General features: G+C 36.0%; 1 protein-coding gene across 2 annotated transcripts; it reads right to left on the reverse strand.

Annotated features, from left to right (window-relative positions):
* Positions 1–11923: 11923 nt before the first annotated feature.
* LOC121739866 (zinc finger protein 664-like) lies at positions 11924–21088 on the reverse strand. 2 transcript variants are annotated; one of them, XM_042132455.1, is made up of 8 exons: positions 20870–21088; positions 20428–20550; positions 19734–19947; positions 16119–16283; positions 15901–16033; positions 14798–15013; positions 12991–13099; positions 11924–12406 (listed from the first exon to the last, which is right to left on the reverse strand). In XM_042132455.1, the coding sequence occupies exons 1-8, from the start codon at positions 20996–20998 to the stop codon at positions 12005–12007; spliced, it is 1491 nt and encodes a 496-aa protein (XP_041988389.1). In that variant the 5' UTR covers positions 20999–21088; the 3' UTR covers positions 11924–12004. The 2 variants fall into 2 exon arrangements, with proteins under 2 accessions (XP_041988389.1, XP_041988390.1); XM_042132456.1 differs by having other exon boundaries at positions 20884–20949.

A 21088-nucleotide genomic window follows, 5' to 3' on the forward strand; every position in this document is an offset into this window, starting at 1 on the left:
AGGTGCCGTTCCGCTCTTTACCGCGGCCAATCGCGACCGACAAAAATTCAATTAAAATGCCACTTTACGACAGACAGTATATGTCATAGAGTAGGATATTATTTGAGTTAGAGTAGATAGGTAGGTAGGTAGTATATTATTAGAGTATAGTCTGTCATAAAGTGGCATTTTAATTGAATTTTTGGGAACGAAAAAAGATCGGAACGCTACCTTAAGTTTATCTCCACAGTTTGTCCATACTTTCGCATTTCTACTGGTGGCCGTGCTAGGGCTACTGGTACCAAATTCGAGCTGAGCCCTATACAACACAAAAAGAATTTTGAAAATCAGATCATAAACGGCAGAGTCATAGTTGAACATACAAAAAAAGATACAGAGAACGTATTACCTCCCCCTTTTTGGAAGTCGGTCAAAAACATGTGAAATTGAGTCTGTCTGTCTGTTACATCTAGACACTTAAAGAGATTTAGTTAAAATTTTGTATCCAGATACTTTAAGACCCGAGAAAGGACATAGGAAGTCGGAAGTTTTTTTAACATTAATAAAGTGTAAATAGGCAATATTATTTAGTTTTGAAATAAATATACGAGTTTAACTCGATTTAGGCGGCTAGTATGCTAATAATATAATTATAAATATAATTAATATAAAATAACTACAATGACACATTTTTTTTACCGATTTAAAAAAAGGAGGTTATCAATTCGACGCGTATGTAATATTGCCAGAATTGCCCAGTTTTTGTATAGTTATTCTATATCAGCGTCTGAGCAAATGTGCCAAATTTCAAAAGTGTAAATTATAATATGTATGTTTTTTTGTTTGTGTTCGCATATCTCCGGAACTGCAAGTCCGATTTAGGCAATTCTTTTTTAGGATTCCGTATCTTTCATTAAATCAACTGAAACATAAAAATAAATCAAAAACCTTTTGATTTCATAAAAAATAAACCTATTTTTGCTGCGGAATCCTTCATGGGCGAGTCCAACTCGCACTTGGCCGGTTTTTTTTTTGTTGTACTACATATATTTGTTCAACTCAGGAAGCAAGTTTCGTCAAAATCGGTTCAGTAGTTTTTGAGTAAGGCTTTAAATCTTAATTATTACTTACAATTTTGAAGTCGGTTTTATGTTTTTAAAATACAATACCTGGACACTTTTAAAATGCTTACTTTTTCGGCACCCGGCGATGTAAAAACAGAAGAAGACGGATTTTTCAAATAAGTACTTTTTAAAAAACAATACAACGAAATTGATGAGGTATATAGAGTATCATTTTAACAATATTTAGCCATTCATAATAGTTATCCACTTAGCAGTTAAATACTCGTATTTACCGCGTCACTTACAAATTAAATTTAATTAATCCGGGGCTGATATTTTCCAATATGTGCAGAATTGACTATCGAAAATACCTCGTTAAGTTCGTATGCCAGCTATTTCGTTAGCTCCATGCCTGCAGTAATTGGACTACGGAAATTACAAGCATGCAATCCTAATAAAAACAAAACCATCAGTAATGCATACATTGATTTACTCAGAGTATTCCCCCTTATAAAATACTACCTAACGTAACTCTGTTGTAAAACTATCCTAATAATATTTTCTTTCACGGGATGCAAAGTATCTGCATAGCAAATTTCATCAAAATCGGTTCAGTGGATTAAACGTCTAGAGGTGGCAGACAGACAGAAACATTTTCGCATTTAAATTAGTATGGACTTGTGCAGTGCCAGTCATGTGACTTTCAAATGTAGGTTGTACCAGACAGAATCAAAATATGTACAAGCAAACGACAAGAGCAGTGTAAATATTGTTCTTATCAAGGGGAGCTTTGGTTATATATTTTGTCTTTCTACCATTTTAGTAATATCCAGTTAAATTTGAGGGAATGCCGGAGAAATGTCTTCCATTTCCATGCTACAACAGGACTTTTCTTCGCATAATATAAATCAACAATAAAAAATACAACGACAGGTAGCCAGAAAACAATGGATCATAAAAGTGGGACCAATTATCGCCAGATGAAAAAAATGTTAAAAATTCATATCTGGTCATTGGGCCCACTGGGCCTAAAAACCTTGGGACGAAACACCAGAGTACTCAGAGAACGCATACCTAGATTTAATAAGAGGATTTTTAAGAGCTTGGTTAAAAAAAGCATATTAAGAGCCTATAAATAGGTATGCTGTCCCTCTTCTTGTTAAAGCTCACCTCCAAAGTCTTCGACTCCTCCGATCTAATGCAGCCGTAGACCACTCCCCTCAACCAAAACCAAAAGCGTTAAATAACGTCCTTTTATTCATAAAGTAAGCGAGTTAATTGCATTGAAGTTCCAGAAGGAATTCGTCGGACGAAGTTCCGAGAGTTGGATAACTATAAGTCTAATAATACGATCCCGGACAACAGAACTGCGATTTAAAACAGATAACATTTATCACTTGCTTTTATTTACAGGACAGTTGTGTAAGTAGGAAGTTGCTGGGAAGTTTATCATAATTCTGTATTGGAACTTTATTTAGTTATGTCCTTTTGCCCGCTAATAGAAAAACGATCGGGCTAAGAGGTAGCTTTTAGCCTTTTAATAAAAATAATAATATCTATGGACCTGAAGTAAGTACCTGAAGGACTTGTGTTACGGGTACCAGACAACGGAAATATATTTTATACTTTTATACTATACATAATAATATATTAAGATTTTTATATTAAAACCATAAACTAATACAATAAAACTAAAAGTTTATGTGAAAAAGTTAGAAGTATTTGTTTTTTGTCTTTATTATATTATGATACAAATATTTAATACACATCCATGACCCAGGAACTTTGAAAATTTTTTGTTCCGTCGGCGGAATTTGAACCCGCAACCCCCGGCTTGAGCTACCAATAGCCCACCAACTGAGCCACAGATGTCGTCAAAAGTTGTCAAGTCTTTTGTTTTTTAACTGACTTCTTTAAATTGGAACTTGTGTCACTTCTAAGCTCGTGCCCCATTAGTTACTTAACAATTTTATTGACATACTTACGCCACCTATAGTTTCTGCACGCTCCCTATAGGTAATATCGGTGAAAACTAACTGTTACAAAATACTGACATTTACATCCAATTCAATTTAAATCAGTAACTGCCGTACTCAGAGATATTTAATTATGATTACCCTTTAATTTAATGAAGAGTTTGACAGATAATATATGAGGCTTATGTCAAAATTTTTAATTAATTACATTAAAGTAATTAACGTTCCTCTCTGAGTGCGGCAGTCAGACACTTACGCTAAATAAATATTTATTTTGATCATTTGACCTACTGGTCAAATGATCAAAGCGACGCATCGCGTGCAGGCACACGTGTACGTATTACATAATATGGAATACGGGCACGTGTGCTTTACTTAAATTAAAATTTAAAATTAATTTAAAATTTACGATATCGGTAAAGACGTTTGTGTAACCTTTTTAACGCCACGTAATCCTTCATAAGGTGTCTCCGGTTTAGCCCTTGAGTTTTGACGGAAGTGATTTATGAGGCCTACTTCAGATGAAACCCCGTGCAGAGCGTAGACATACGATATCCAGAGATCTCGCAAGTCAATACATACAAAATCTGTGTATGCGGCGAGCATAAGAAAACTTCAGTTTTGTCACGAAGATTGATAAGAGTGTTATAGAAGGAGTTGCAAGCAACACAGAACTTATTTTGGTAAGGTCAGGATACTTATTTTGGTAAGGTCAAAAAAAAAAGTTTACTTATGTTGTATAATATATAAAAACGTGGTGTCACCATGAGTCTCCACACGTTGAAAAAGACCTGAAGAAGAGAGTTATGGAAAAATACTCATAACACCGTAGTACGCGATTTTCCCATCTACAGATGGAAAAATATCCAAAACACGCTCAAGACTTACCCGGGCTTTTACCCATGTACGCCTACCTAACGTAACTAACTTAAAAGTATTTACTGCTTAACCATTTAATAGTCCAAGCTGCAGATAATGTTCTTGCAGTGGACACGGAAATATATTCGTTTACAAAACTAGAAAACTGCTAACAGTTAACTTTGAGAATTCCGTCCATTGAAACACAATCAAGCGGACCAAGTGCTTGCTTAGCGGAGCCGATGTTTTCGAACTTTTTATATTTATCGTCTGTGCAGTGCCTTTGTCTTTCCAATGAGTTAGCACAAACAAAGAGATAATTTTAGCACAGTAATGATGTCATTACTCGACTGCCGAAGAAAGGGATAAATAAGAAAGGGAAGAAAGCGATGTGCAGTAAGGGATATATTATACCAGGGGTTCCCAAACTGTGCGCCGCGGCGCCCTGGTGCGCCGTGGAAAGGCAAGAGGGGCGCCGTGAGTCAATCCTCCATCCTTATCCGAAACCACAAATATTAGAAAAATAAATTTATAATATTAATTATGTGAAACAGATAGCTGATTAAATATTTGTTTATTATTATGTATTTAACTGCATAACGTAGCTATAATAATTATAGGTGTTTATTTATGTACCTTTTTCTAATAGCTAGGAAGAGTAGGGCGCCGTGACAAAATATTGAACGTATAACTGCGCCACAGGCGGAAAAAGATTGGGAACACCTGTATTATACAGTAACATAATATCTTGTGAGTTGAACTCCCTTCATTAACGGCTTTATGGATAGGTTGGAAGGTGTCGTTACATTCGTCTCAATTGTGACGATGACCATCATTTTAATAATATGAGCTGTACATATAAATAACAATAATAAATTTATATCTTGTTTAATGTATAATTTAAGTATATTATTTGTACTAGATCTTGTTCGCTACTTCCTATGTCAGGAATAGTCTATAGCGTATAGCGTGGCTCGGAGGTCGTGAGTTCGATTCCCGCGTTGGAACATGTTATTTCCAACTTTGGTAAGGACAAAACAGGCTGATCACCTGATTGTCTGACAAGATGATCCATGCGTCAGATGGGCATGTAAAAAGTCGGTCCTGCGCCTGATCTCTCGCCGGTCGTGTCGGTCTTTCGTCCCACTGGGTTATGAGAGTAAAAGAATAGAGAGTGCTCTTGTGTACTGCGCACATACCTGGGCACTATAAAATTACTCCTGCGTAGCTGGCCTGGCTTCAATGAAACCGGCCACCGTCACCGAAACCGGTGTGGGAGCTATTATTATAATAGACTAAGATAGGACGAAGACGGCGATTTAGTGATCATAAATAAAATTTTGTGAATCCTTTTTTATACATACAAACTATTTCACAATAAAAAACCTTCAACTCTAGGATTACTAGAAATAGAGACAAAGAGCCTTCGACACACAACCTTCTCGCTGAGACAAAAGAATTTCAATTAAGTATACTCAACGGTTTGTGAAAAATGGAAGAAATTTTAAAATGGCATTCCTCAAGAAAAACGAGTTTGCACAAGCAGATTCCTACTTTGAGGTGCATTTCTATAAATTAGAGAAACGTAGGATTCTCGTTTCGGAACAAATTAAATATTTGCGACAAACATTTAGGGATAACTGGTTCAGTCTTCGTAACAAAAATTCTTAGTAGGTACTTAGCTGATGAAATATAAACACTGGAATATTAATGAAAAGAATCTGTCGAACCACAGTAGTTTGTACACTGTCTTGGTGCAGTTATTATATTTGTGTAATAAAGTTTATCTATACCGTAATTATTTTTCGACCAAAAATTTAACGTCGTCTGCTACCTGCCTGAGTCTAAGACCCCCATTCATTATTAAATCTGCATGATTAATATTAAGTTATATTAAATTAGTGTATAAATCACTGATGACGCCCGAAACTCCGTTGCGCCAAAATTTGTTTTCACGCGGGAACCGTCCGTTTTTCCGGGATAAAAAGCATCCTTTGTCCCTTGACTCGAGTATTCCCATACCGAATTTCAGCAAAATCGGTACAGCGGTTAGGGCGTGAAGGGGTAACAGACAGACAGACAGACACATTTTCGCGCACACACGCTCAAATTCAGAGTTCCAAATTCAAATAATCATTTCATCGTCCATAGTCAGGTTTGTGCGTGTGTAACTTGTTGCGTATCGCCGGGCGCCCCTAATCATACCCCCTTTACCATATCAGAGCCATCGGGCGGGGGCGTTTATAAATGGGCACAGCTGTACGTCAGTTTTCATTATAGTAGCTTTCAGCAACGCTGTATTCACTTATCAACATGTCATCGTCCGCAACTTAATTCGGGTTGTATTTGGAATAAAGCCAAGAATTCGGTCCGCTTCCCCGTGACAGGTCTTTTTCGGATCTACACCTGTTGCCTCGCCTAGGGGCCTATTTGGGTAGATTTAGTTTGTGTTAACTACCAATCCAGGTGATGCCATGAATAACTTTCAGTTATTTCTCGAAGTAAATACTTGTACATTTGGAAAACAAATAAAAAGCTCTTTCGTCTTTTCGCTGTGCATCGTATAACGTCTTTTCAGTTCGGCAGACTTCAGCACGGTGTTTGTATGCGTGCGACTAGACGTATGCGAATTATTATTGAATAAGTTGATTAAAAAATGCTAGGTATGCAATAGTCTTACCGCAATAGTCCCCAAATGCCACACGTATTTTTATCCGAATGTTGTAAATGGCCTTTACTTGGCTACGTGTTATACAGGCTACGTGGTATACAGGTCTCAAAGTCAAAAGAGCTATGCAAGGGCTATAGATTGCAACGTGACGTTTTGATGCAATGCCCTTCCAAATTAAAAAACCGGCCAATTGCGTGTCGGGCCACGCGCAATATAGGGTTCCGTAGTACCGCTAGTTTATATTTTTATTTTTGTATGGTAAATTAATGTACATTTATAACGTGTGAATTTGAACGAAAAGTTCCTTTATGCTTCGCCGAATACATTTCGTTTAATTGATCGACTATTACTCAATAACTTATGAAGTCTTCTAAGCCGTGATAGTTTTCCTTTTAAATTTAGCATAATATTTCCTACTCTCGTGAATTTTGTCACATTTCCAGAAGCAACCATTTAGCTGGTGGAAGGGTGGGACACTGGACTCTAACGATTTTTTCCGCTTTTAAACTTAATATTTCACAAACGGATCCCTAAATAGGAATATGATCTATGAATACTTATAATATTTTTAAAAAACCTATCCAACGACACCCCACACGATGGGGTGGACGCGAAAAAAAATTCATTCCCGCTTAATATTGTGTAGGGAAGGTACTTACCATAAAAAAAAAATATTTCATGTACCATTTTGTCGGCATCATTAATATGTGTGTTTATGCCAAATTGAATCTCAGTCTCTGAGCAAAACCGCGGACAGACAGACAGACAGACGGACAGACAGACGGACGAACAGACCGGAACTAGGGTTCCTTGTTGACTACGAAACCCTGAAAATGGAATAGGCAGCCCAGCACCGCAGACAACAAGTATGTCAAATTATTTTATATCTTCATTAGCAGTAAATAATGTTCATTTTAAAGACCCGTAAAGTACGGTAAAATGTGGAGTGACAACAAATCTAATGTTTGAACAGCGGACGAGAGTCAACCGGGGCTAATTCATTATGATAATGTGGCGCTGTCACCGGCAGTGACGGATTGCCCGGTCTCCCCCCGCGGTGACACGTAAAAATATGGGTAAAAATTTTCAGCAAACAAAGGGGTGGATTTTTTTACATACCATTATTACGCGTGTTCGAGAAGGCTAAGAAAGGAACAAAGTTTGTCCCCAGCGGCTAGGACACAGGTTATTAAAATAAAGTGTATAACCTTATTTCTATTGCACGATTTAGTTTTATCCAATGCCACATTAAAAATGTTGCTACCTAAAAAGCCGACCCAAAGAAAAACACTGGTTACACTCTAAGAATGCTGAAACAAGTGAAAACGTAACGTCTTTAGTCCACCGACGCTGCTAACTACGAAACAGCGGAGAACCGATTTACTGTCTCATCCGCCACACGACAGTGCGTTATATTGCATCTCGCTCTAGAGTTTTCGCAGTTCGCACCGTCGCGTCGGTGGACTAGAGGCGTAACAGCAGAGCATACATTTTCATTTTTCAGCAGAGAGGGGGATATTATTACATCCTACGCCACCGCCGGTAGCGGTCTACTCTCCTTTCGTCTTACGAATTTTCATTCGTGTACGTTCAAGCAACGTATCCTGAAATCCTGATTAGAAATTAATATTTTTACGCCACTAAATAAGTTTATACTTACTTCAAAAATGCCTCAGGTATCATCTTATACAATTTAAGACAAAATAATAAGAGTATATAACTGTAATTTAAATAAAAAAGATAAAACCGACGTAAACCGACCGTTCAAAATTGTACGTAACTAATAATATCTATGGACGCTTCACACCACGTCAGTCTTAGCCCCGTGCTAAGTACCTAAAGGACTTGAGTTACCAGACAACGGAAATTTGTATTTAAGAGGATACACCAGGAGCAAGAGAAATTGAAAATAGGTATTTGAAAATGTATTGCTGTCTCACCAATCTCAAGTCTCCCACCGCAGAGCGCGATAGAGACAACACGACAAAAGTTCTAATAAAAGAACAGAAAATCTTCGATTCGTTGTCTGCTGATTCCTTCTCCAAAACTTAACCGATTTAAGTACTTTTTTCACTAAGAATTAAAGGAAGGCTTGAGCTGTGTTCCTATGTTTTATTTATTTTTTTTGTATATTTTAGCCAGTTTTGTTTCCTGGGTGTTTAAACACAGAGGAAAATCTGGCCATTTTTTGGGTTTTTGGACGTTCTTATCTTTTTTAATAATAAAATTATGAAAAAAAGGAAAACATAGGGACATGCTAATAGTGGCCATAGATATTCAGGAAAAAAATCATATCTCTATCGGCATTATCCTGTGAGGAAACAGGGGACAACGTCTGTATGGAAAAACGGCGGTGTGGAATCCTCTTAATACACATCCAGACCCGGGTACATTGAAAACATTTTGCTCCGTCGGCGGGATTCGACCCCGCGACCCCCGGCTTGAGCTACCAAAGCGCTCACCACTGAGCCACAGAGGTCGTCAGCTGATAATTAAAACTACCTATCTCCAAAACTACTGAATTGATTTTGATGAAACTTGCACTATTCCCTAAGTTGAACAATACCTAGTATAACAAAAAAAGAATTACTGAAATCGGAATGGTAGTTCCAGAGGTATGCGAACACAAACATAAAAACATACATACATACAAACTTACATACACTTTTGAAAGGCACTTTTGTTCAGACGCTGATATAGAAAATTGGGCAGTTCTGGAAATATTACATACACACGCCGCACGCGTCGAATTGATAACCTCCTTTTTTTGAAGTCGGTTATAAAACTAAAAGACACATTTTTATTTTAACATATTATTGCATTGTCATTAGCTCTCAATACGTATGCAAAGTTTCAAATTATTTAGACTAATGGAGATAGGTAAAAATCATGCTCAAAGGTTCCGTTACATACATACAGTCCAAGCTTATAGAAGCGTGTTAAAAATGTTCAATCTCGTGCATTGAACTTCGGTGGGTAGTTGTAAAAATCGCAGCTGATGTCGTCGCTGATGAGTTACAAGCGGCCAATTAACCCTATCTGCCCCATTTCGCCGGCGAGCTCCATAATCACCGTAATCGATTTCTACTCACGTCGATATATTAAAAAAACTCCGCTTCGATTTTTAATCGATTCCACAGCATGTCAAAAGTACCTATAGATTCGTTATCGATATCGATTATAAGCGAATGGAATGACACTGAGACATCACTTTTTAAATCAGCTGGTAAGGGCCGGGGCCCGGGAGTCGGGACACAAAAGCACGACGTCGTATCGTACCACGACGCGACGTCGTTTCACGATGCTACATCGTGTCGTGGGAATGTACAACGCGCGTCGTAAAAAACTACGACACGACATCGTACGACGCCGCGTCGTAGAAACTTATCATTGAATTTCTACGTGAGTTTCTACGACACGACGTCGTACTCGTACGATGTCGTGTCGTAATTTTTTACGACGCGCGTTGTACATTCCCACGACACGACGTCGCATTGTGAAACGACGTCGCGTCGTGTTTTTGTGTCCCGGCCCTTAGTCGCCGGTGAATGGTAATTCTAGTAGCGGTATTGTAAATTATGATAGTACTTAATACGTGTTTCCCAAACCTCTAACGGCGTCTATAGACCGTAATATAAATTAATATACAGGGTGTAACAAAACAAAGTGGTGGTGGAGAAACGAAGCATAAAACAACATAGAAATATATGGAAATGGATAAATACATACAGTTTTATTAAGTTTTATGATAAGGTATTTTGATTTATGCCACACTTGACAGTACACTGATATTTTTTTAAAAATACAACCAATATGATGTTAGTGACGGTATCCTGCAACTAATTTCAGATCATCCCCACTGATCTGAAATTAGTACCAATAGAAAATCTAGAAGTGTCTATCGTCGCGCCATTTGGTGTAGATTCTAAAAATAAAAAAGAAAAGAAAAAACCTCTTTTCCAGCGATGTTCTTTCGGTCACAGCCACACTCACGCGAATTTGAACACAACCTAAATTATAACATTACTAGCTGTCCCGGTGAACTTCGTGTCACTTTAAAACCTTCCCACGACTTCTACGAATATTTTAAGACTAAATTTAGCCCAATCCGTTAAGCCGTTTTCGAGTTTTAGCGTTACTAACACAATTGAAAATCCATTTATATATATATAGATAACGTTTTTAACCTAAGTTATTATTAGACCTTTTCCGATACAGTTCATAATTAATAACCGCCCTTTGCCTGTGCCCTGTCACCTTGGGCCTGAACTTCATAAGGCTGGCTTAACCCAAGGGCAGGACGATCTAAATTACTCTACTTCATCTTTAAGAAGACAGCTATTAAGTTCTATTTCATTTCAATTACATTCACAGTTCAGTGTCTAATTTTCTTATAAAATTGTCTTAACCACATTTGAGGCTTTGATAAACATATATATTCTAAATTTTAATAATTAGAGTTTAAATAAGAAGTTTATTCAAGTAACTGATCAATTAAACGTTTTTTAATATACTATAAATAATAATAACATCTAGTTAGATAGGTTGTTTTAATGAAAATACAAAAAGTCTATTTAATATAATTTATATATTTTTTAATATTTTGATACACAAACCAAACAGAGAAGTAAAAAATTAACATCCAGGAATAATCAAAACATTTACTGTCCGTTGTGAAAAATAATCGGCTAAGTGCGAGTTGGACACGCGCGCGAAGAGTTCCGTACCATTATAGAGTAAAAATAGCCAAAAAATTGTATTTTTGTATGGGAGCCCGCCTTAATTTTTTAGTTTATTTTAATTTTGCCATCAATTATTAAAGTATAAATACAACTAAATATTTTGTTAACATTTCAAGAGCTTTTATTATAAATATTTTAATTTATTTTGTTTTTATTATTAATTGTTGTTATAGCGGTTGTGAGATACAGCCTGGAGACAGATAGATGTACAGACAGACGGACAAACATCGAAGTCTTAGTAATAGGCTCCCGTTTTTACGCTTTGGGTACGGAACCATAAAAATTAAATGTGCATACAATATAGTACAAAAACCATTTCCTAAAAGGTGTTTTCTGCTTATATGAAGGGTCCACTGTAATAATAATGACGTCCAAAAAAATTGAAATCTTAACGAGATATTTCGGCTACACGACTAAAACGCTCAACGTCATAGGCGTTTACCTCAAAATAATCTTTAATTCCAAGTTTTGTTATACCGCTCTAAATTTAAAAACCCAATTATCTCAAAACTAACAACTTAGGACATTCATCATTATTGCAGTGGTGCCTTCATATGAAAATAGGTATTGAAATCTTTAAAAAAAATAAAGGTGCCAATAAAAATAGTTGACTGTTGAAGATGAAAGTGCACGGTGTGGACATAGCTTCTCCTGACTATTCTACACTGGTCAAATCAGCGTCATACTTCTGTCACTTTTAAACTCTGTTGACTGTTACCTCTTGCTCTCTCCCTTACTCATATGCTGCGGAAGGCTACTGTGGACGTTTGTATGCCTTTTCGCTTGCTGAGGCGTCGCAAACTCTTTCCCGCATATATTGCACTTATGCGGTCGCTCGCCTGTATGTTTCCGCATATGCACGTTCAAATGCGCCCTCTGTTTATACTTCAAGCCGCATATTTCGCATACATGCGGCTTCTCTCCCGTATGCCAGAACATGTGATACCTCAGGTAGCACTCTAAGCGATACCTTTTTAAGCAAATCGGACATTGGTAAGGTTTTTCGTCGTGCAATCTCTTTAAATGCAAACTTAATTTGTTTTCGTTCTTGAACCTTCTGTTGCAATGGTCGCAAGTTACCGGCTTGTTTGGCTTGTGGACGCTTTCCATGTGCATCTAAAATAATGCCGATTTATTGAAAAATCGGCATTATTATCGGCTTATTAAAAATTTAATAAGCCGATAATAATTTAATTATTAAAAATCGGCAAGATGTTAGTGTAAACACCGTAAGGGAGATCGCAGACGGCACACTTTTTGTGTGATCGAGTCTGCGGCGCACATACAGTTTGCATGGCGCGGCCATGCAAACTGTATGTGCGCCGCAGGCTTTTAAAATTTCATTACGTTTGCAGTTTAGAATTAATTAGACAACTGGAGTTAGGCAAAAATCGTGCTTAAAGATTCCGTTACATACATACAGCCTATTAAGCTTATAAAAGCGTGTTAAAAATAATATGATCAGGACGAGCGAAGCGAGCACTAGTATATCCCACAATCTGAACATTATGTGGTACACTTAACGGAAACTATCACGCCTATTGATTTGTGCTGTAGCATAGAAAATTTTATTTATATGTAGAATGTAGATGTGTCATCATCAGCGAGTCAAGGTGTGACGATGCGAGCCTTCACAAAGCTCGGCTTCTAGGTAGCTATTAAATAGCATTTTACGCAGTTACTAGAGCACAGCTACTTACTCGTAAGGTGGCCGGACGTTTGAACCCCTTCCCACAAGCCTCGCAGATGTACTCCCTTACATCCGAATGGTCGATCATGTGAGCCACAATTTGGTTTTTGTATAAAAATCTGCAAGAAATATTTTGCTGTAGCCCAAGCCCAACCGCTTTACGCGATAACGGATTCAGTAGCGGCGTTAGGGTGGGCGACGCTGGGTGACCGCCCAGGGCGCCAGATAAAAGGGGTGCTGAAGACAAACAATAGGGGTGCCAATTTTTTCAGCACTACCAGCGGGGCTAAAATGGTCACATTTAGCAATTCCTCTCAATCAATTCAGCAAATGAATTGTCAAAACTGTCAAAATGACAAATCAGTACAAAAATACAGAAATGAATTGCAAGCAGAGTTGCATTTTGCGATTTTAGAAAAATGAATCATATTATGATTAATATCATGATTCTTCAAAGCGACCATTTTAGCCCCGCTGCACCCTGGGCGCCGAAGAAATCTCGCCCAGTGCTGAAACCAGCCCTAAACGGATCTACGCAACACAGCTGGCTCTAATTCTACGGGACTGGAAGTGTCGCGTCACTTCGCTTTATTTTCGGAAAAAAGTTGTACTCTGAGGGCAAAACAATAAAATACGTTTTAGCTGAAGAACAAGTAACTGTAGCGTCGCTGTGGTTTTTACCCGTCTCAAAAATCTCCCAAAATGACACATAGGGATCAAAGGTACCATCGAAGAAATTGTTTCATAGACAGTTGACGGATCTACGTCAATTGGTCGGATTATGTCGATTCAATGTTAGCTCTGATCTTTCGGATAGGTTTGACATAACGTGACCAAATTACGCAGGTCATCTGCCTATGAATGAAACTCAAAGTTCTCTGATAGTACAAGCAGAGTAGACAGAATTGTAGAGTATGCCGACTTAGAAATGATGTTGAAATTTTTAAATTTGACGTATTATGACGAAAATCGTCGCTAGGGTTGTTAACTTGTTACCTACGAATTCAAAACTATGACATAATATTCGCTGGACGTGTTCCTCTTTGGTCGTATTGTTGTTTGTGTTTTGACACATGCGATTAAAATTGTCAGAGTCCAATTTTGAAATCTTTATTTTAAATATTTAAAAATAAATTATATCAGCCAGCGCGAGGCACATTCTGTTCATAATCCTAGTGAAACCCGACGAATTTGACAGATATTGAAACCTGTCCGTTTCTTTGCAGTCGAACTACTGGTCATGGGCGTACCGAGGGGGGGGGGGGGGGGGGGGCAGCTGCCCCCCCTGGATCATGTTGACGTTCCTACTAAGTATATTATCTAGTACTTTTATGTATAAAAATTTAAAATTAAGAACGAATTTTTGCCATTTGTTTGCAATACAATATTTTTACAACTAAAAGTTATTAATTTTTTATTCTTTATAAACACCTAGCTTATGAAAAATCTGATTTGCCCCCCCCCCCTGGCCCAGAACCTGGGTGATTTGCCCCCCCCTGGCACCAGAACCTGGGTAATTTGTCTATTGTGGTACAAGACGCGGACAACTTCAAGATCGCTTAGTAAAACTGGAGGGGACAATATCTTACCAACAACGTACAATAACTAACAATAATGTCACCCTCTGATCGCTATCTACTAATAAAGTCCAGTCTAAGTACTGTATCACTAATAGCAAGAGTCCGTGCACGCCCCGCTCATTCCTAACCCCACCAAAGAGACCTAAAACCGAACACGATGCGCCTTGTCGGGTTCCCCGACTATTTCACGACCAATCTTAAACTTGAGCAGCCTATAAATAAACACAAAACACTTACCTTCTATCACAAAGATCACAAACAAACATCTTCTTCACGGTATGCAGCCTGTCATGTTTTCGCCAGCTATGGTAGTTCTTGCAGTCTCTACCGCAGTACGGACACTGGCCAGGTTTCTGCAGGTGCACCGATCTATAGTGGTACTCCAGCATCTTGGCAGATTTCATACGCCGATTGCATATGTGACACCAAACGTGCTGGCTGATGTGAGTAAACCTGCACACATTTTTAATTTGAGACACTAACTAAAAATAAAACCAGCCAGGTGCGAGTTGGACTCGCCCATGAAGGGTTCCGCAGCAGCAATAAGGTTTATTTCTATGAAGGTTTTTTATTTATTTTTATATTTCAGTTGATTTAATGAAAGTTAAATTAAGGTTTACTATTTATGACGTATAAAAAAACTACTTGCTAGATCTCGTTCAAACTAATTTTCGTTAGTAGTTTTTATAGTAATGTACATCATATATATTTTTTTTAGAATTATCATGCCCCTACTCCAGAAGTTAGAGGGGGGGGGACACATTTTACCACTTTGGAAGAGTCTATCTCGCAAACTATTCAGATTAGAAAAAAATGATGATTGAAACCTCAATATGATTTTTGAAGACCTATCCATAGATACCCCACAGGTTAGATGATTTTTTTTTGTTTCAGTTCTGCCTATGGGGACCCCTAAAATTTTTAATATTTTTTCCATTTTTGTATCGAAATATTAATGCGGTTCATAGACTACATCTACTTACCAAGTTTCAATACTGTAGCTGTTATAGTTTCGGAGAAAAGTGGCTGTGACATACGGACGGACAGACAGACAGAACTCCTCCAGAGGTTCCGTTTTTTGCCATTTGTCTACGGAACCCTAATAAAAAATGGGTTGCACTTCCAGAATGTCGACACAAGTGAAATAACTGGGCATAAATGTTTGCCGCGCGGTAGAAAAAGTGGGATATAACTGCCTCTCCTGCGTCGCGCCGGCAGCCTCCTCCGTCTTATGAATTTTCGACCAGGTCACTGTCTTCAGGCGAGTTTATTTTTTAGTTTTAACAAAAAAAAACACGTCGCTAAAGAAGCCTATCACTTGAATAATATAAATCATGTACCTGTGAGAAATCATTTTAGCGGCGTCTGGTCCATTATATCCACATATTTCACATTTGAATAAATTATTTTCAGAGTGCTTGTTGAGATGGTCCCTTAGTTCTACCTTATTATTAAAACATAAGTCGCACAACCCTACAAAAAACATAAAATCTTTTTACTAAGTTTTTATTATCTATTTGTAGCTTTTTTTTTTTTTTTTTGAGATAGTTATATTTACCACAAGTGTTTTCTACTTCTTTCTTAGTTGTATCTTGTAGTATTGGACTGGGTGCGACCTTTATTATTTGGTCTCCTTTCTTATTTTCTTGAATATCAATATTTGTCTCATTGCTACCCAACTTTTTATTTAAGCATTTGTGATTAATGAAACATTTAGAATATTCTGAAAAAGCAATAATTTTATTACAAGATACACAATCAAAATGAACCTAATGACAAGATTACCACAATTTCACCGTCTGTTAGTGTTAACAGCTTGTTAAAATGTCATGTCTTCTCTTTCGTTGGTACAGTCGTTGGTGAAATTGGGGCTTAAATCTAATGACAAAAGGTTTAGGCTCTAGAGTCTAGACGTGCCAAAAATACACTCGAAAAACATAAACCTACCAATTAAATAAAAATAACATGAAATAAAATTGCCATGAATCAAAACTAATATTGAAAGGGTGAGTCCATAACAATTTGTATATCTAGATGAACTTCACAAAAGCGAGACAACGGGCGAGTCGGAACAATGTGACCCAATAACGACACCGTCACGATTGACATACTGCCCATTGTGCATGCATGAAATATCGCCGTGGACGCTATAAACGAAACAAGATGGATACTATCAGAGTAAAAAAAATGATTTTTTACTAGATGCTAACATTTTGTTAAGGGGCGTTTCTGGGTATTTTTTATCAGGCTCCACTATACTAGCTCCTACATAATACTTCGAATTTGTTTCTTTTGGAATTTTACAAGTTTTTACTTTAAAAATAGTTTATTATTAAATCGTTTTGTGAAAAACGCGTACGTCTGAACGCACCCTTAGTGAATTTATTAAGCAGAACACGTGACTTTTTTTCGTGATAAAGACTATTCCATGTCCTTTCTCAGAGTATCCACATACCAACTTTAATAGGTTCAATGCTTTAACACTAGAAAGACCGGAGCAGTCAAATGACCGCATTTTCATTTTTAATTTGCGATATTTTTGTTACCGTTGCGTGAAAATCGTTTTCCTCTCGTGACATTTAATAATTTTCGATTGTTTAAATTGTGATAAGGGTGGTTCTATTTTTTCGGTCCCATTTGCTTTCGGGGTCAAAATTTGATATTTACGAAATGAATTTTTTCGATCAAATACTTTTAAAATGTTAAGTCTGTAGTGTTCTACTTTGCCACGTATTGTGTATTACCGTAAGATAATTAATCAAAAAGATATTAAACATCAAATAGCCAAAATTTCATTTCCAACGCTCATACGTTCCCAGATTGCTAAGCTTAGACACAATTTTTTTAGAGTTTTCGTAATTAATCTTATCATGTTTTGTACTGAAACATTAGCTTAAATACTCATATTAACCATTTTAAACATAAGAATGAACTCGTGCATGTGCAACATTGAGAGAACGTAGGTTTTAATTTTGTCATGCGAAATTTTTCATATCGTTCCGAGCAAATGGTTTTTATGTTTTTGACCAAATCTGCATCTGTAGATCTACGTGCAAACATGTTTAGGAACCCCCACGCCCATGTCTGCCATACCTACATTAAAGGCGAGATAAGATGTGCGCATTGTTTCTCGGAGAAAATTTAATTTTTAGTTGCAAATTCTCGTTTTGTCACGGGTAAGCCTTCATTACCATCCATTGCCTATTTAAATGACTTTTGTTGCTAGTGATTTTTATAATGCATTATGATAAAGGCTATTGAAATATCTTCTAAAGATATGTTGCAGGGCTTTGGAAAAATATAAGAATGCAACAAAAATTTGAATTAAATGCCAAAACTTCATTTCCATCCACTTCATTCCCATCCATAACTTCCGATTTTTAAACCAATTTTCCGATTTTTTTGGTATTATTTAGTATTTTATAACAGATTTTGTCCAAATCCTATCTATATATTACATTCCATTTTAATGTTTCTTGCTGCGAGTCATTCTGTACCAACTTACCGCTATTCTCATAAACACAGAGAATGGATTGCTTCATCATCAGTTGGTTCACTTGAATGGTTCTATTTTGGGGGTTCGTTGTCTGTCTCATCACTGTTATCTGCCATTAGATAGAAAAGGGGGGGTTAATTACGTCTGATACAATATTTACTTAGGAGAAGTCACTGACGTTCAAAACAAAAGATTTTTACCTAGCTTGTGGATTGTGGAACTCTATATAGATATTGTAGATTTACGCCCTGTCAAACATATGCTTCTGGAGCCTTCAATGAACCGACGAGTACACATTTCTGACAAATAAATATGGAAAATATATCTTCGAATAGTATTATTCATGTTAATCTCATAATGAAACTAAATATGTGATTATTTTGAAATGACTAGTATTTTTAGTAACATACGGATAACCCTCTATATTTTCCTTTTAACAAGTACCTATCCATGTAGTACTAATCTAGCTAGTACTTTAAGTGATTAAAAATAATATTTAAGATTTAAAACTGTTTTTTAAGAATTTAAGATTTCATTAGTTAAAGGAACATATTACATATTTTTGTTGCTCAACATCACTATCTCTAATGCCTGTTAATGTATAAAGTGGTGTGTAACAAATTGGGATATTATTTTCAAGAGTTTACTAAAGTTTACTAAACTAGTTGGCGCTAAATTGCATAGAACTGCGATTTGTGAAACTATTTCTTAAAATAGTGTTTTCCTTAAAAACTCTAGTAAGTTGGGTAAAGTATATGGAATGTTGATTGTATACGATCATACTATAGTAGAACTAAAGATTGGTTGCATTTTATTTAAATAAAATAATAATGTCTGACTTGTTTCCTATTTTTTAAACAAAAGTCTTATGTTTTTGTCAATTATTTTAGTAGAGGAGATTTCAATAACTGACACTGGTTTTATTACTCATAAATTATCTAACATGAAATTCCTTAACTTTTTTCGCTTCCATATATAACTATTTGTCATTTCCATCCAATCCTTTAAATTTCCATCTTATCGATTTTCATTTCCGTCTGTTGCATCATTACCATCCATCTATTTATATCGTAAATATAAATAGCAGACTAAGGCAATTCAGAAATCAGAGTAAGTATACGTTACACAAGCCTAAATACAAAATTTTGTCGTAATATCTTAAAAAAAATTGATTCTACAAAAATAGCCAAATGAGACCGAAAAAATAGAACGACCCATAACGTGTTTTTAATGATTGCTCAATAATTATAAGTTTTAAATAACAACCTACCTAGTGACCTACCTAGAAAGACCGCAGCGGTCAATTGATATTTCATTTCTAAAGCATACTTTTGTACTTTTTTAGCTTTAGTGATAAAAGATTTTTATATTGTAACCAAAAATACGACACGAAAATATAATGGTTTTGTCCTCCAATAGAGTATTTTCATCAAGATGTTCATGGCTTCTAGACGTGAATTACTGTACATAAGAGTAACTTTACCATTCTATTGCTAAAATGAGAAAATATAAAATCTGAAAAAACGCTCTTTATGCTCAAATACAGGAACAAAACCAATAAATGTCATTGTATCAGTAGCAGGTCTATAAAATGCTTTTTTAAATAATTTTCTTGAATATTTGTTCTCTAATTTAATTTAGTTACATTTATAAATAATTATATAATTAATTACTTACTAAATTTTCGCTTGCAAGTGGTACATTCATGTGATTTTTGTTTATGATCCAATGTTATTTCACTTCTGGAACTTTCTATTTGCTTTGTACTATTATGTAGCAGTGAAGATTCACATTCAGGATAATCATTTTCATTGCCCTCCTCCTTTATAGTAATGTGAACTAAGTCTGTTTCCGCAGTGTCTCTGTCAGACTTGTCTTCATTGTATACACTCTGAGCAATACTTTCAAAAGTTAAATATTTTATACATTAGGCTAATCTTGATATGTTTAAACTAATTCTTATTTGCAAATAAATATAATTTTTCAATAATATCGAAAAATTACATATTTTGTAAGGTAATATTGAATATAAAAATAAAATAGATAAGTTTAGCTTTATTATCAGGTAACCTATAATTGCAGGCATATTCTGCAAACTTTTTGCATTCAAAGTACAACTCGGAAAATTAAAATTTTTGGAGGTACACTATAAATTAATCAGTGTGTAAAGGGCACATGGGAACTCAAGAGCAAGATGTTCTCGAGTTCCATTTGTCGACTATCCTGAGATGCTGGTTTTAATAAAAAACAAGGAATAACATACGAGCCACACCTATTAATGACCCCAATTATTGTACCCTCAATTATTTAAATTAACTTGATATTAATTGTAATACTTAGATGGAGATAACATAGGTATGTAAAAACTCACTTTGTTAATAGCATTCTTCCAATAAATTTCAGATTTTATACACTTTAGTTTAAATTTCGCAAAGTTCTCCATTTTTTCTACACACTCGTTGTACACTCTTAGAGGTGGAATAGTCATGTCAACCTGTAAATGTACACACTAATAACAAATTACATAACATACGGTACCTACATAGTTTATTCACTTTTGTTACAGGTTATATTACAAAGAGGGGGTATTTGGTAGTTACTTATAAGATAAGTTCCGTAACTACTAGACCGACAAAGGTTGGCACAAACATTCTAGATTATGCCAGGGACAAGCGCATAGGTTTCTTTTTGGCTAGACATTGATAGGCAGAACACCGTTCCCGGAGAAATTTGTTTTTGGAGTATGCCATCCCAGGAAACGTCTATTATATTATATATATTATAATTATGTTTAAATTAAGTACAGGTCTTACAACAATATCCGTACAATATTGATATAATGTTAACATAGCTTCATTTCCCGCTAACGATACAGCTATTTCATCCAATTTTCTTTCGAGGCAAACTCGACACGTAAATTTCTTTATAATATTTACATCCATTTCACTGTAATAATATCAATTTTTGATAATAATTTCCAATCACAACAATAAAAATTAAAAACTGTGATAAAAACGCTTAGCGAGCAATCA

Source organism: Aricia agestis, chromosome 2 (assembly GCF_905147365.1).
Source record: "Aricia agestis chromosome 2, ilAriAges1.1, whole genome shotgun sequence".
In the NCBI taxonomy this organism is placed as follows: domain Eukaryota; kingdom Metazoa; phylum Arthropoda; class Insecta; order Lepidoptera; family Lycaenidae; genus Aricia; species Aricia agestis.

Coding starts and splice junctions, on each gene's coding strand:
- LOC121739866 (XM_042132455.1), bottom strand. CDS start 20,998: ATGGATGTAAATATTATAAAGAAATTTACGTGTCGAGTTTGCCTCGAA. Junction 16,034..16,118: donor AGAAGTAGAAAACACTTGTG/GTAAATATAACT, acceptor TGTTTTTTGTAG/GGTTGTGCGACTTATGTTTT. Junction 12,407..12,990: donor AACGTCCGGCCACCTTACGA/GTAAGTAGCTGT, acceptor GCATTATTTTAG/ATGCACATGGAAAGCGTCCA.